The 16375-nt window shown below is 36.2% G+C and overlaps 3 protein-coding genes across 4 annotated transcripts; all 3 read left to right on the forward strand.

The window, feature by feature from the left end:
- The first annotated feature begins 888 nt into the window (after window positions 1-888).
- LOC122315715 lies at window positions 889-2596 on the forward strand. The gene has a single exon (XM_043131817.1). It carries the CDS (start codon window positions 1287-1289, stop codon window positions 2208-2210), a length of 924 nt encoding a protein of 307 aa, XP_042987751.1. The 5' UTR covers window positions 889-1286; the 3' UTR covers window positions 2211-2596.
- A 4505-nt stretch (window positions 2597-7101) lies between these two features.
- Window positions 7102-8386, forward strand: LOC122317239. Its single transcript, XM_043134214.1, has one exon. It carries the CDS (start codon window positions 7198-7200, stop codon window positions 8161-8163), a length of 966 nt encoding a protein of 321 aa, XP_042990148.1. The 5' UTR covers window positions 7102-7197; the 3' UTR covers window positions 8164-8386.
- A 1480-nt stretch (window positions 8387-9866) lies between these two features.
- On the forward strand, window positions 9867-14509 carry LOC122314817. 2 transcript variants are annotated; one of them, XM_043130425.1, is made up of 7 exons: window positions 9867-10030; window positions 10272-10404; window positions 12661-12764; window positions 12842-13013; window positions 13170-13310; window positions 13416-13504; window positions 13618-14509. In XM_043130425.1, exons 1-7 carry the CDS (start codon window positions 9939-9941, stop codon window positions 14234-14236), a joined length of 1350 nt encoding a protein of 449 aa, XP_042986359.1. In that variant the 5' UTR covers window positions 9867-9938; the 3' UTR covers window positions 14237-14509. The 2 variants fall into 2 exon arrangements, with proteins under 2 accessions (XP_042986359.1, XP_042986360.1); XM_043130426.1 differs by lacking the exon at window positions 9867-10030 and adding an exon at window positions 10052-10196.
- The last annotated feature ends 1866 nt before the right edge of the window (window positions 14510-16375 follow it).

Below are 16375 nucleotides of genomic sequence, written 5' to 3' on the forward strand. Positions count from 1 at the left end.
CCTTGGGTGTTGATAAATAATTTTGGTCAACCGTATAATTGGGGAGGCAATGAGGCATACTTTTGTCACAATGTATACGTGTCTAACTATTTGAGGACCATAACCTAGAATGTATGGGAGCCGTAGATGTGGCCAATTTCACTTCCTTAAGATCAAGGAAACGTGTAGGTCGCAGGTTTTCGGCCTAATGATTAAAACAGCATCTTTCATAAGGTAGAGTGATCCAGATTTCCATCACATGCATAGTCTTCGGCATTAGCTTTTCGAACTATCCTGCTATTATGAATTTATAATTGGACAATTTTTAAGAGTCTTGTGGTTAATATTATTTTATTTTTAAAGAAGACTGTAGCTCAATTTTATCAACCAACCCATGAGCATCTGAGGCGCCGGCTAATATGCGTTTTTGTATGAAGTTTTGCGCCTCTTACATATCTTCCATACAAGCTGCAAACCCTACACATTTTCTGCGGTAGTTATTTGTATTAGGCCAACATCAATTTCAAGGTATAAAATATATCTACTGGCTAATGCTTACACATCTCCCAAGGACACCAACAATATTGTTATTGGGACTAGATTCTTGGCCGAAGATAGATTAATACTGATATGGCATCTTATTTCGAGCTAGCTAGAAAAGATTTTTTAAGTGGATGGGCTCTCTGCGGTTCACTGTAGTAAGACATGAGTTACAAACTTTTGCCATGAAAATTGAACTTCTTTCTTACAAATGCAAATATCAAAGGATAAATAATACTAGATCTTATTTAAGAGAATGGTTCGATCGGGTGATGATTGGGGAGGCAAGGGGGCACACAGCACGAGATTCTTTATTTCCAATGACAATTCCAAGAATCAGCACTAATTTTTGTTTGAGAGAATATGGTACTGGTGGTGATGATTGGTGAGGCAAGGAAGCACACAGCACCAATGCATGCCTACATTTTCAGAAAGAAAACCAAATTCTGACGAAAGTCATATTATGACCGTCTCATGATCATGCAAATTGTTGCCTGTTTCATGACCATATGCCATTAAAGAATGAATAGGGGGTTGCAGATTGTTGGCCGAAAACGTTACAACAGTATCTGAGAGGTAGGGTGAGCCACATTGCTAGCACATGCATGCGGCCTGTGGTTGCTGCATTTCAAATCTAAGCCTATCTAGCTATAGCTTCCCTCATTCTCTTCTTACAAATAGAGGTTCAATGTACAATGGAAGTCCTTCAAGCATCGGTACTTGTGTATTTTGTGAGGGATTTGCTTGCACTTGAACACAAGTGAAATATGGCAGCCTCATCTGAACTGCATGTTGTGCATCAGCCTGTTAGGTCAATTAGCTTGCCCACTAGACTACACCCTTGTTCTGTTAGACTCGAATCAATACTAAACCGCCTAAAGTCCTGTCAAATTTCATCATCTTCAACTACGGCCCCTTTCAAAACTGAGAGTATTCAACCTAGTCTAGCTGGCCTTGCTGAGTTTTTTAGTTGTCTGGAGGAACTCATTCACTCTCCTCTCACTCAACAAGCTCTTCTGCGCCATGAAAATGGAAAGCTGGTGGAAGAAATTCTAGGAGGTTCACTCACATTGCTGGACACATGCGACACTTCAAGGAATATTGTCTGTACAATGAAGGAACATGTCCAGTCCCTGCAGTCGGCTTTACGTAGAAAGGGTGTAGATTCAAGAATTGAAAGTGATATTCATGCTTACATGCGCTTTAGAAAGAACGTGAAAAAGGACATTGCTAAGTGCCTTAAAGCATTGAAGCGAATGGGAAACACAGTTGATTCCGCTCCAGTACTCTTACATTTTGATCACCATCTATCAATGGTGGTCAGAGTTCTAAAAGAGGCAAGCGCAATCTCCCTCTCCATTTTCCGATCTCTTTTATTGTTCCTGTCCGTTCCAAGGATGAAGATAGATGGACGGTGTTCGATGACTTCAAGATTAAAGTGCCTGAGATTATTGCCTTCCGAGAAAGAACAGAAGATTATCAATGTGGTGGGATGTGTTGACCTTGCTCTTTCTTCCCTCCATGGGCATCTTATAAGACATAATGATGACGCCAAGGCTGACATTCAACTGGCGCAAAGGAAGTTGGAGACACTCCATCTTAATATTGACGACATTGAGGACGGATTAGATTGCATATTTAGGTGTTTAGTCCGAAATAGAGTGTCTTTCTTGAACATCCTTGCTCATTAAGGAGGCTATCAAGTTTTTTGTAAATATCTCAGATTGTCCATATTCATTGTTCCACAATTTCCAAACCCAATTTCTATGAGAAATTACAGTAATAGAGAAGTATTTGGAGAACAAGTTTCTCTCTTTTCATTCACTTTTTCACGTATCTCTTTCTAATTTTTACCTTTGTTACCGATCTTTATGTGCAAGATCTGCCTAAATTCAAAAATCTCATCTTTAGCATCCAATCATAGCAAGTATTATGGAAGTTAGAAGTATGAAAATCTGTTGAGGAATGAAAATTTCCTTTATTCTGATAGCTGTGCTCAGATAAAACGCAAAAAGTTTTTATAATACTTGTAATCATTTTCTGGGTGCTGGTAATAGGTAGGGAGTTAGGGACCCCTTTAAAATGATTCAAAACAGTTTTTGTAAATGTGTCATAGGTACTACGCCTCAGAGCCGTCAAGGAAATGAGATTTGCTTTGGCAAGCTGTCTTACAACATTACTGTTAAGACCCTGATAGAACTTGACGCACCAAGACTTATGGAGGAGCAGCAGATGCACATTCATGCATGCAGACTCTGTTGATGCCCATGAAAGAATAAATGCCCCAGTAATATATTATGTTTCAGCCATTACCAAGATGAGTTCCATAAATGTTCTCTCTTTGCCATTCGAAAAAATAGATTTCAAGATATTATCTTTCAGCCATTAATGCTTCAAGTTCACGATTCTCTGCATAAAAAGGCAAAAGGGGTGTCTCTTTGCATGCTTCAACTCTGCATGCCACATCACATTTTTTTTTTTTTTTTGTTCTGTAAATCTGCCACAATGTCCCAGCAGTCACATGCCAAATCATGGTGCTCTGATTCCCATAATAACCAAAGATTCCAGTACCACGTGTAACCATATCCAGTATGATACGTGTCCTACCTTTGCTTACCTTTTGATTACTGAGAACAACGAAGACAAGAAATAAAATCATGTGAACTTTTTAATAAATCAAAAAGCATTAGCCAAAGACAATGGAGGCAAAAGCACTACATGCCACTCGTGTACACACAATATAGAATAGAAGGTTCTGTACTGATGATTGACCTATGATAATATTATATTATATACCGATCTTGGAAGTCTAATCATTATGCATAGAACCATCAATTTACATTTTCTTAATCTCAACAGATCTGGATCTCGATCTCCCTAAAGCTTTTCTTTAATACGTTGTCAGAGCAAGGTTCTTCCAGTCGAGACAGCCCAGACAAGGCACATCTTTGGAGGTGAGGCAGCTTCAATTTTTGTCCTTCAAACATGGAGTGCAATGTGGCTGCAGGGGAGGCAGAGTGAGTGTTGAGTAATGCCTCTTTCTTGCATCACAAACACACAAAATGACAAAATAGTAGTTCAACTTTACCCATTGCACAACAAGTCCTTTCCCAACATCAACACGAGAAATACTTCGAGGAATTGTTGGATGGATCTGTAAGGCTTTCGGATATCTGTGGCATTACAAGGGAGGCCACATTGCAAATTAGAGAACACGTTCAAGCTCTTCAATCTGCACTCCGGAGAAGAAAGGGAGATTCAAGCATTGAAAGCAGCATCAACAACTACACTTGCTTCAGGGAGAAAATGAAGAAGGATGCCAAGAAGCTCATCACTGCTTTAAAGCAAATGGAAAACAAATTTGGGGCATCACCTGCCTTGGATCTAGATCATCCCGTCTGTGGTCATTCGGGTTCTTAGACAAGTTTGTGCAATGAATGTTTCTATCTTTCAATCCCTCTTGCTCTTCTTGGCAACGCCAGCGTCAAAGCCAAAGCCAACTGGGTGGTCACTGGTCTCAAAGTTGATCCACAAAGGTGCAATAGCATGCGAAGAGAAGCAAGAGAAAGTGAACCAGATGCAAGTTGTTGATGCTGCAGTAGGCACCCTACGCAGAGATGCTTAAGTAAAAAGTCTGATGCTGAGAAGACACAAAGTGCACACAGAAGGTTGGAGGATTTGATGATTAGCATTGAAGATTTGGAGAATGGTTTGGAGTGTGTGTTTAGGCGTTTGATCAAAACAAGAGCATCTCTTCTGGACATAATTTCTCAATAGAGCATTATCAAAAGTCATTTTTCATCCTCCAAATCCTGGAAGGCGTCCAATTTTTAAGAGGATCTGCCAAAGGATTCACATTTTCCTATTCAACAACTATGTGTACATGTGTATCGATTGTTATAGAATGAATACAAACAGAAAACTTAAGCTCTAAATTCTGACCTTTTTTTTTTGCTTTTTCTGTTGCCATATGCTAAAAAGGACAACTAACACATACAGAAAGGTTGTATCTCAACGAATCAATTTCCAAGACCAGGAAGGTTTCTGTTCGTACTAAACCCAGCAGTTAAAACAATCGTATGTCTGATAAATGGCAAATGGTTAAAAATTAGATATCAAGTTGATAGCAACTGATTCTGCTTCTGGCTTCAATATCCTTCTTATTTTTATCTCAGCTCAGTCATATTTTATTTAATTACTTACTTTGGGAATCAGGAATTAAAGGCTACAATATGTAAATCCCCTGGTCCAATCTCCCATGATCATGGTCCTCAACGAAAGACTCAACAGGCTCTTTATATCATCTTCTGGATCTCGAGAAGACAGCAGATAGATCAGCTTGAGACTTCGAGTGTATGTATTTCTCTTTATACACCAAATACAGGTGAAACTTTAACCTTCATTTACAAAATCATGTGTGAAAGAATTACAAAAAAAGAAGAAGCCAAAGGATAAATAAAAAGCCTCCAAAAATAAAGAACAACTTGGCAATATATTTAGAGAGAGAGAGAGATAAATGATTAAAATGAGTGAATGTAGAAATGAAAAGACATGCAATTGAATGCTCCAGATTAATTGAACATGCGCAACTTGTGTTTAAATGTACCTTTGATGAAATGCTAAATAAGGTTGTCCCATTTCTTCAAGTTTGAATATGATGTTTTGTGGTCTAGTGAAGTGCCTAGCCTGTTTGATTTGCCATGAGCTATTCCACTTCAAAATTATCCACATTTTTTTCACTTTATTTATTTTACCAACAGAGAAAATGGGTAACATGGATTAATGCACATCTTTATCTATCATTTATATATTACTTAATGACATAATGAATTGATTGTTGTCCTATGACATTCATTAATCGACTAAGGTGGCCCAAAGCTTTAATTTATTAATGAACTCCACATAGCTTAAGCTTAAAGTCTCAATTTCCATAGCTTTGTCCTCTTCCACGTGTCGGTATAGCTAGCCAAAAGGAAACATGGAACACGTTATTAAGAAAGAGTCATTTTTGTGTACTTTTTGTGTACTCTACTAATATAATTAATTAGATTAATTTTTTTAATATACAACCAATCATATTGCTGGAGTTTTTAATTTTGAAAACTACACTTGTCTACCAGAGTTAAGTTTAAAATCTCAATTATTACTATTATATCTTGATTATCCTTTGCGTACGGCATCATCATAATCTATCATATCTTGTGCCGAAAATTAACGAAGTTGTTTTTGTATAATATGCTATAAGCAATAATAGTTAATTTTATTTTCTATTCTGTGCAATTAACTTAGTATTTTTTTTTTTTTTATATTAATCTGTAAAGCTTGGAATGCGTATCTCAATCATCTGACGTAGAAGTGCTTCAAGATTAGCTAAAGTGCATTTTTTCTTTTTTCTTTTCTTTTTTCTTTTTTTTTCTTTTTTTTAAGAAATGGAGAGCAGGATAAGCTCAGAGAAATGATTATTAAAATAAAAATTATTTTCGGGTTAATTGTAATAAATATTGAATATTGTGAAAGTATAAATTATGAGTACGTAAGTGTCGCACAATCATTTTGAAAAAAGTGAATAAATACGGATTCATATGAAAAGAAAAATATTTTTTGATAATGGAACCTATTATTTTTCAAAATAATTACACAGTTCTTATACACTTCATAATAATTATACATACTATTATTCCTTCAAGTAAAACATATGGAGATAATAGCAAGAGTTTTGTTACATACAAACGAATTCGTAACAATATACGTACTAATGTTGATGTCTTCGTATTTATAATTTAAATTAATATTATTTTTAAAAAATTTATTTTTTAACTAATCATATTAAATAAATATGCAAATAATTTTTTGTCCTAATAGCAATATCAAGTACTAGACAGATATCTTACATTGGCAGGTTGCAAATCTCAAGGGGAACATAGGGTAACATGCCACTCGTGTACCTATATTTTAATAACATATACATTTCTTGTTTAAACCACCATCCATAATTGATTAATAAGTTTCAGGATCTTTCAAGATCTTTGATTTTTGCAGGCACAAAGCTCTGATCCCTATCCCTACTCGGAGAACTTTAGCCGGCTGGCTGAGCTTCTTAGGTTCAGTTTCGCTATTTGAGAATTTTGAGATGGAAATTTTAAGTTATAAAATGAAATTTTAATATTATTATTATTTTAAAAATTATAAAAATTAAATTATTTATTATATTTTGTATGAAATTTTAGAAAAATTATAATAATAAAATAAAAATTTTAAATTTAAGATGAGAATTTTATATGAATAAACCGAACTAATGCCAGCAACTTCCATTAATATTTAACCGTGGTGATGTGGTGGCGGTGTTGCTTGGGAGAGGAAAAGCCAAATGAATCTAGTCGAGTGGTGCAAAACAAAACGCCCCAATGATATGATGCACCGCACCCAGATGGCCCAAATGTTTAGCATTAAAAAAAGGAGGTGTTTTTATTTTTTATTTTTTGATTGATAGACGTGACGACATAGCCTACGCCATTGAGACAGACCCCACGATGCCTATACATGTTGATCACATTGTCATCAAGGGACCTAATATTCCTTTGCCCATTCCCAAATTCCCTAAATGACTTGGTATAAATACCTGATTACGAATCATAGGACTCCTTAAACCCAACTTCAAATTGCAACGTTTTCTGTGAGATGAAGAGAGCAACCATAGCTTCAGCTTTCTCCCCCAAGCCATCTAAACGCTATAGTGTTCGATCTATTAGCTTGCCGGCTAGATCTCATCCCAGCACACTCAAGGTCGAAGAAGAGCTGAACAAGCTTAAATCTTGGGAGGCATCAAGTTCTACTTCATCGTCACCATCATCATCAAAGGTAGAAACAACCATATGCCTTAATGGTCTATCCCTTCTAAGTGAGTTGTACAGATGCATAGAGGATCTTCTTAATTTGCCATTGACCCAACAAGCTCTTGCCCAAAATCAGCACCAGAAATTTGTCAATAACTTGTTGGAAAGCTGCTTGGGATACTTGGATTTATGTGGCAACACCAGGGATGCCATTCTATTAATGCAGGCTTGCATTCGAGAACTTCAATCTGCACTTCGCAGAAGAAAGGTGGGAGATCACTTGAGCATTGAAAGCATTTTCACTGCTTATAGTTGCTCGAGAAGAAAGATGAAAAAGGCGATTGCAAACTCTCTAGCATCCAACTTGAAGCCATTAATGGATAAACAATTCGAGGACTCTCCGATGTTAGCTCTAGATGATCACCTCGCGGCCGTGGTTAGAGTGCTTAGCGAAACAAGTTTGACTACTGTTTCGATCTTTCACTCCCTCTTTGTATTACTTTCTTTGCCAGTGTTGAAACCAAAGCCTAGCAGGTGGCAATTGGTTTCCAAACTGGTGCTGAAAGGTGAAGCAACACGTAAAGAGCAACCGGGCATGAATGAATTGGAAAGCGCAGATATAGCACTAGGCAACCTCTTGTTGCACAATTCAAGCGAAGATATGATCATCAAGGCACAAAAGATTCAATCTGCACAGATTAGGTTGGATGCCTTGGATGTTGTCATGGAAGGCATTGAGAAAGGTTTGGAATGCTTGTTCAGGCACTTGATCAGAACAAGAGTCTTGCTCCTGAATATAATTTCTCACTAGACCTCGTACTGAAATTTGTTTCATCCACATGGGATTTTCACATGTAATGTAATGTAATTAGAATGTATAGTAAATTGTTTCCCATCATGTAATGTAATTAGAATGTATAGTAAATTGTTCTGTGAATGTACGAAACATCAAACCTCACCCTGTAATTGATAGAATTGATCAGAACATGAATATAATAGAATCAACCAGAAATATGATTTCACCAATTGCTCATTGGGACCTGAAAATCTATTGGGAAAGTTTTGAGAAAAAATGTGCATTGTCTCTTCCACACTTTAGGGTTTGTTTGAAAATAAATTTTATCTCAAAATTCTAATTTCACCTTATCTAATCTTATCTTATATCCTTCCTAAACATAGTTTAAATACAAAATTTTTAAATTAATTATTATAATTTTTTTAAATTTTCAAATAAAAATAAAAAATAATTCAATTTTTTAAAATTTTAAAACAAAAATAATATTATAAAATTATATTATAATAATATTTTAATTTTATAATAATTTTTATTTAATTTATTTGTCAATAATTTTAAAATTAAAAAAATATTTAATTTAAATTATCTTATTATTATTTATAAAATTTTGATTTTTTGGCAGCCGTCTACACTTTTTATGTTTTCACGTGGCATGCTTACGTGGCCGACAACTCGACCTTATTACAACAGCTGTTGTGCAGTGTTGGTCGAGTGTTTAGTTTTGTAGGTTTTTGGATTTTGTCGGTCAGTTGGGCTTATTTTGTTTAAACTGTTTGGGCCTATTAGTCAAGTTAATCCAATTAAGTTAAGCAAAAATCTAATTACAAATGTAACTATATATTAATATATATATCAATATAATGTGATTAGTTAAAAAATAAATTTTATTAAAAATAATATTAATTTAAAATTTGAATATAAAAAAATTAATATTAATACATAAATTAATATATAAATTTACTTATACATAGTAAAACTTAAGTTAAAACTCAATCCGATCTGTTAACAAATATTATTAGGCTAAATATAAGGGAGAAGAGGTGTTAGATTTGATTGAAATAATATTTATAATTATATAGTATATAAATATGGTACATTTTTTTTATAAAAAATAAATAAATATAAAATTTACATAAAAAATTAAATTTTTAATTTTATATTTCACACTTTTTTAAAAAAATATTCTCACTTATATTATATATATAGCATTACTCTTCACTTAAAGAGAAATATTCTAATCACACAAAGATTATATTTATATAATCTTACAAATTAACATGGTTTAATATGATTCATCATATTATAAAATTATTTTTATTATAAAATAAATTTTATAGATCACATAAAATTTTAAATTATATTAATTTATAAAATTATTTTTATATAAATTTTTTTTGTAAGTGTAGCAGTAGTCTCACTTGAATGATGCTTATTTCGCATTCCTTTGTAAAACCTTTTGTATTAAATGATGACATCGGATTCTGGCTCAGGAAGTAGGACCATCGGCTCCTCCACTCTCTTCTCGCACAAGTGAAGTCAAATCTCCCAACGGCTACATGCATTGCCTTTTACACCAACCAGATACCCATACCACATAGATATTCCATAACTCAGGAAAATAAAACCTTAATTAATTAAAAACAGTAGTCGGTGCCTTCAGTGGGCCCCTCCGAATCGGACCATACGATCAAGAACCCCATATAGAGATGCTTCCCCAGCTCAGACGACCGTTCTTCAAAAGGCTTCAAAATAAAAACACCATTGCCTGGCTCTCACTCTGTCTTACAGCTATGACCGTCGCAAGTGTAGCCACGACCCACGCCAGGAATCTCATGAAGCTTAGCCTATCTCTCTTCTGCCGAGGCTTCAACTCCTCCAAATGGTACTTTTCTCTTTCTCTTACCCCTTCTGCTTTTCTTTTCTGGCTTTCTTTCCCCTGTTGATCGCACTCTTTTTGTTTGGCTGCCAAGCAAATGTACGCAAGTTTTTTTTCTTTTCTGTGACTGATTCTGGGTAATGAGTCTCTTGGCAACCGAATGGAGCAGAGGGTAGTATTTTCATTCTTTCTTCTTTCTTTTTCCTTTGGAATAAAATGGAAAGTGAATGTGGGGGGTTATAAACAGCAAGACAGCGGCGAAGATGGCGGTGGCGAGGATCAAGCTGCTGAGGAACAAGAGACAGGTGGTGGTGAAGCAGATGCGGCGAGACATTGCGTTGCTTTTACAGTCTGGTCAAGATGCCACTGCTCGCATCCGGGTAATTTTTCAAGATGCCACTTTCTATTTTGGGCATGACATTGAACTTCGAAATGAAACAAACCGTTTGTTTTAAACATACATTTGTGGATAACTATTTGTGGGTTTTTCCACTGTAGTGCTCATTGACGTTATTTTGGCTTTTTAGTTTCGTAGTATCTTATTTATCGTGCATTGTTGAATTGAGGTTGGCGCTATCATATTGCTTGTAAATTTATGATCACGTTCCCTTGGGTCGCTATCAACATTGTAATTTATGGATGCTGAAGCTGTAAATCTGAAACATAATGAGAAAGTCATTTGAGGAATTAACATTTGTCTTTTAAGCTTTGAAAAAGGAATCGAGCTATTGTTGAATTTCTCTCCTTGGCCCTGTCTTGGCTTGTTTGGGTCAAATTCTCTTATAGTGTTTGGGAATTTGGTTTGTACTAGCTGGTGATTTTTGGAATTGGATATGAATTGAGCCAGCTGCCTTTGTTGGTTTGACATAACAACAGCTTTGTAAGGTAGTAAGTGAAGCAAAATGGATTCTGTTTCTCTTCTAGAATTACCTTTTCACTTTAATGCATTCAGAGTGACTGTGTTTTTTATGCTCTTCTATCAATGCCTTGAAACAAAAATCACAGAAATTGTTGGTAGGAGACGGGCTTCCCCAAATTAAGTTGCATAACTAAACATGTCATCAAATTCGATGTGTTTAACTCTTACAATCAAACTTCTTTGATTGTTTTGAAAACAGAATGTGTATCAAATTCACCTTACTGCTAACTCTAAGTTATACTTTCCCTTACCAAATTTGTTTTCTATTACATCTACCAGGAATTTTGTCAATATCATATTGGATTGTGTTGGTTATATAGTATAGCTTATGCTTTACTATCTTTGCAAACATTGGAAGTTCATATTTAAATAGACAGTTTGCTTTTTATATCATATAAAGAGGTTCTAACTAACACCCCAGGTCTGCATTTACAGAGTCATGAGGCTTATAGGGATTTCAACATTTCCAATTGGTACATGATTGGGTGGTTGACTCTGTATCTTCTTTTTTCAATGCTTTATATTATGTTCAGAGAAGTAGTGGAATTCAAGATAAGTTTTTTTTGGGTTCCCTCAAAGAGATGATCTTTTGAGGTTAAATCATTTTCACTGATTGCTGCTTGCTAAAGTTGACTTTGCTCCTTGGAAGAGCAATTGGAGGTCTAAAGCTCCAACAGGGATCACTGGACTGCATCCTTACAAAAATATCCTTGGTAAAATCAGCGCAAGCATCATATTGTAGTGATAGACTGATGTCATATGTATAAGAGAAATGGGAAAACTGCTGATCATGTCCTTCTCCATAGTGATATTGCAACAGATTTTTGGTTTGGTTCTTAAGATGTTTGGAGTTGACTGGGTTATGCCCGTATGGGCTGGTGGTGGAGCTTTTGACATGTTGGAAAAGAAAGTTTTGTTGGAATGATCTTAATTCTATTTGGAGAGTGGCCTCCTCCCTTGTTTATTGTGATGCAGTTGGAGTGAATAAAATGCCGAAAATTTCAAGGACTGAGAAGACAAGTTGGGTTTACAACTTTGCTTTCTGAAGTCACTTTTCGACTGATGTTTTATTAATGCTTGATGTTTATACTTTTGCATATTTTTGTGCTCTATTTTTGTTTATTTATTTATTTTTATTTTTTAACTGGCAAACAAAATTTTATTGGTAATAAGGATAGGCAATAACCCTTGTACACGGGACATACACGAGCACAAAATTTTATTGTGCTCAACTTTTGTTATCTTTTAGTTTTTGTATGGTTGCTTTCTCTTGTACACATCATGTATACTTGGTTGCCCCTTGCGCTTGCTTTCACCGATCCAACAAATTAGCTATTTTTCGATTTGCTATTCTTATGTTCTGTTTTTAAAATTTTATGTTATATTGTTTTCTTTGTACTTGGAATACACCTTTCATATTTATTAATAGAATTTCCAATTACTCAAGTCCAAAAAAAGAAAAAATCATGTTATTCAAAGCTTGGAACCTTCCTTCAATGTCCTTCTTTTTCCCCCATTTGCTACTACCTTCTTCGATGATGGAAGCCAAATTTTTTGGCTCATAATTGTGAATCATGATTAAATATGGAGTTTGCAATTAAGGATTTGGCATCCAGGAATAGAATATAATAAATTTCAATGTCAGGTGTAATTATATTTTCCGCACAATGTGACACTATAAATTTTCAAGTACCAATGACTTTTTGTTGTTTTGTAGGTTGAGCATGTCATCAGAGAACAGAATGTTCTTGCTGCAAATGAGTTCATTGAACTCTTCTGTGAATTAGTTGTGGCCAGACTTACTATCATTGCAAAGCAAAGGTGAAAGAATTGATAATTATTTTTTACTTCGTAAGGCTTGAATATATGTAATTCTGATCTGGGTCCAACTAGTCCAGGCAATGCCCAGCAGATCTGAAAGAAGGGATTGCTAGCTTAATATTTGCTGCTCCAAGGTGCTCAGAAATTCCAGAGCTATTGGCAATTAGGAATATTTTTGAGAAAAAATATGGGAAAGATTTTGTATCTGCAGCTACTGATCTGCGACCTGACGGTGGTGTAAACCGCATGGTAATTACCGTCTTCCTTTTATTAGCCATATCTTATACAACAAGATCTATATATTGCCTCATTGAATGATATGCGAGTCAGATACTAGTTTTCTTTTCTCTCAAAAGTCTGATTGTTATGTACTCTAATAACTTCTGTTTTTCCAATTTCTAATAGTTAATCGACAAGCTCTCTGTAAGAACCCCTACTGGTGAAGCAAAGTTGAAAGTCTTGAAGGAAATAGCAAAGGAATACCAGATTCAGTGGGATACAACAGAATCCGAGTTGGAGCTTCTCAAGCCTTTGGAAGAGCGTATAGTAAGTTGCTCTCTCTGTCTCTCTGTGACATAGACTGACACAATTTGTGACAGCCAAGAATTTTTTTTGTCCTTTTCAAAATCTGTGTTTTCTTTCACTGATCAGGAAGGACCAAACACTTTCGTTAGTGCTACCAGTCTACCTGTGAAGCCTGGACCAACTCAGTCTGCTGAGCCAAATAAGGAAATTACCAGGTAAGTCATCCAATCTATTCAGCTCCAATTCACCATGAAGGAATTGAGTTAAACTGTTGTTTATTCATTTTCTTGATATTTTCTTCTGGTTATTTACCTGGATCAACATGTAGCCGCCGAAATGGCAATATGCATTTTGAGGACACTGTGTCAGCAGCTGAAGCAGCTGCAGAATCTGCCAAGAAAGCAATTGCTGCTGCACAAGCTGCTGCCTATTTGGCAGACAGAGACTTCAATCAAGCTACTCAAGCATCTGGTCTTGATAATAAGTTGAATACTTCAGGTATCGACGACCGTGGATTTGAGTCATTTGACACCACCCTTTCAGCCATATCTAGTGGTTACTTCATGCCGAATGACCTTTCCACACAGAATATGGATCATCAGTTAACTCACATATATGATTCTCAGTGGTTCGGAAGGTCACAATATATAAGCCGTGAGGGGACACGGGCTACCAATGTGAATGGTGGCAATGTTTATAGGAGGCATAGCTACAATACACCTTCTGTCCATTCAGACATGAAGTTTGATGAATCCGACTGTGACAAAGAAATAGAAACAGAAGAACCTCCTAGTGGTATTTATCCGCCACCCAAGCAGCCCCCACCGCCAGATCCATCATATTATGATAAACAAGTTTCAGCTCATCGTGTTCATCCCAAATTACCAGATTATGATACACTTGCCGCTCACTTCGAAGCACTGAAGAATCGCAAATCACTACCTTAAACGCAGATTGCTTGACTGTATCAATTTTGTTGGCTTTTTTGATTCATATACATACATATGGTCTATGCATGTTATCATCCTATCGTATAGAAACACACTATGCCCGGATATTTTACGTGTACTGTCCTTGGGGGAAGGGAATGTGTCATTTTGTCAACTTTAGAGTCATATAAAATGCAAATATTATGTTACTCTTTTAATTTTGTTGTGCTGTATAATAATATTATGCGATTCTTTAACAGAGAAATCTCATTGTGATCGCTCATTATTTGACGTTTGAAGAGGTCTGAAATTTAGTAGCAAATCATCAACTTGAAGCTACAGCCTTTGATTCAACTCCACCTTAACCTGTTTAGTTGACACCCCATATATGTGTTATGTTATTTAAACGAGGATTACAATGGTCAAATCCACCTGTTTTATTTAATTGGTAAAGGTCATTTCAAAAAACTAGAGTTTGTCAGAATTCATTGCTTTTACATTGGCCTTGTTTTTCAACTTTTTATTTTTCTACGTCCCAAGTTCGAACGTTAGTGTTGCGTTCCGATTGCTGACTAGACTCTCATCACTTTTGGAGTCGTGACAACAGGACACCTATTTTGACAACAGCTTTGCTACATACAGTCGCCACATGCAGTCGGTGTGCAGTCGGCTGTACAGAATGAATAAAAAAAATTATAAAATTTTTTTTTTATATTCAAGGGGACCTATATGAATTATAAAAAATTATAAAAATAATTTTTTTTTTTTTTTATGTAGGTCCAGTATTAATTTTTTTTTACAGCTGACTGCACGCCGACTATATCTGCCGACTGCAAAAAGTATTTCTCTTTTGACAAACTCCTCCAAAACAAGGTGCAATCTTTTAGTGTTGGAAAGGAATTTCTTGAATTAATTATCACCCCCTCTAGCCCTCCCTTCCGCTTCAGGAGTATTATTACATTGACCAGCATATAATATGAACTCACACATGCCACATAGCTTTAAAAAAATTTCCAACCCATGAGGAACTTTCTGACATTTTTCCAATAGTTCAGACAAATAGCCAGCCACAATTTTCCGTCAAACAATATCTTAAATATTTTAGTTAACAGTTTCTCTCAACCCGGTCCTCAAAAGCTGTCTGAGACGAACCAAGTCTCTTTACACACCTATCCATTACGGTTTACAAAGTCCAACTACTGGCTACTTGCACTTCCCTTGAACCCTCACCTACCCATATATATAACGTGTTAGGCCGAGTAGTTTTTAATGCAAGATTGAGAGAGAGAACCGAGAGGGGGACAGACAAAATGAGCGAGCAGAATGAGATTAGATCGGCACCATTAACGCCGAGACCAGGATCAGTTGCACCAACATCCCCGCTTGTTTCGACGCCGCCTGTATCATGTCCACCCTCTCAGTTCCACTCACCTTCTTTGTCAAGGTCGCCGCTGCTTCATGGGGAGCATGCAGCAGAGGCGCCTCGAAACAAGACACCCAAAACGCCAAGGACCCCCAGGCTATCTTTGACTCCAAGGTTTATTACTCCCCTTGGAAGCCCAATGAGAAAGGCTCTCAGGATGACCAAGCTTGATCCTCAGGACGCTTGGCTACCAATCACTGAGTCAAGAAATGGTAACCAATACTATGCTGCTTTTCACACTCTTTGTTCTGGGATTGGTGTCCAGGCTCTTGTGCTTCCTGTGGCCTTTACAATCCTTGGCTGGTAAACCACTAAAACCTCAAAAATAAAACTGAACTCTCATTGGCTTCTTTTTCAATATTGGTTTTCAACTATGTATTTTTGTGATTGCTTTTGCAGGACATGGGGAATAATAGGTTTGACTCTAGCATTTGTCTGGCAGCTTTACACCCTATGGTTACTCGTCCAGCTCCATGAATCGACTGAAACTGGGATGCGCTACTGCCGATACCTCCAACTTTCTTGTGTCACCTTCGGTATGCAAAATTTTTTTACATCGCCCGTTAAGGGGTATTTAGGACCATCACTTCCGCTAATCAAAATATCGGGTTTAAGCCTTTTGCCACACACCATACAAAAGCTTAAGCCTACGAGATAATATCATCTTAACCTCCCACTCTTGTTGTTTCCAGTTGACATGATATTCTAGAACACTTAAAAGCTCCAATAATTGC

The sequence above is a fragment of the Carya illinoinensis genome, chromosome 7 (assembly GCF_018687715.1).
Source record: "Carya illinoinensis cultivar Pawnee chromosome 7, C.illinoinensisPawnee_v1, whole genome shotgun sequence".
Lineage (NCBI taxonomy): Eukaryota > Viridiplantae > Streptophyta > Magnoliopsida > Fagales > Juglandaceae > Carya > Carya illinoinensis.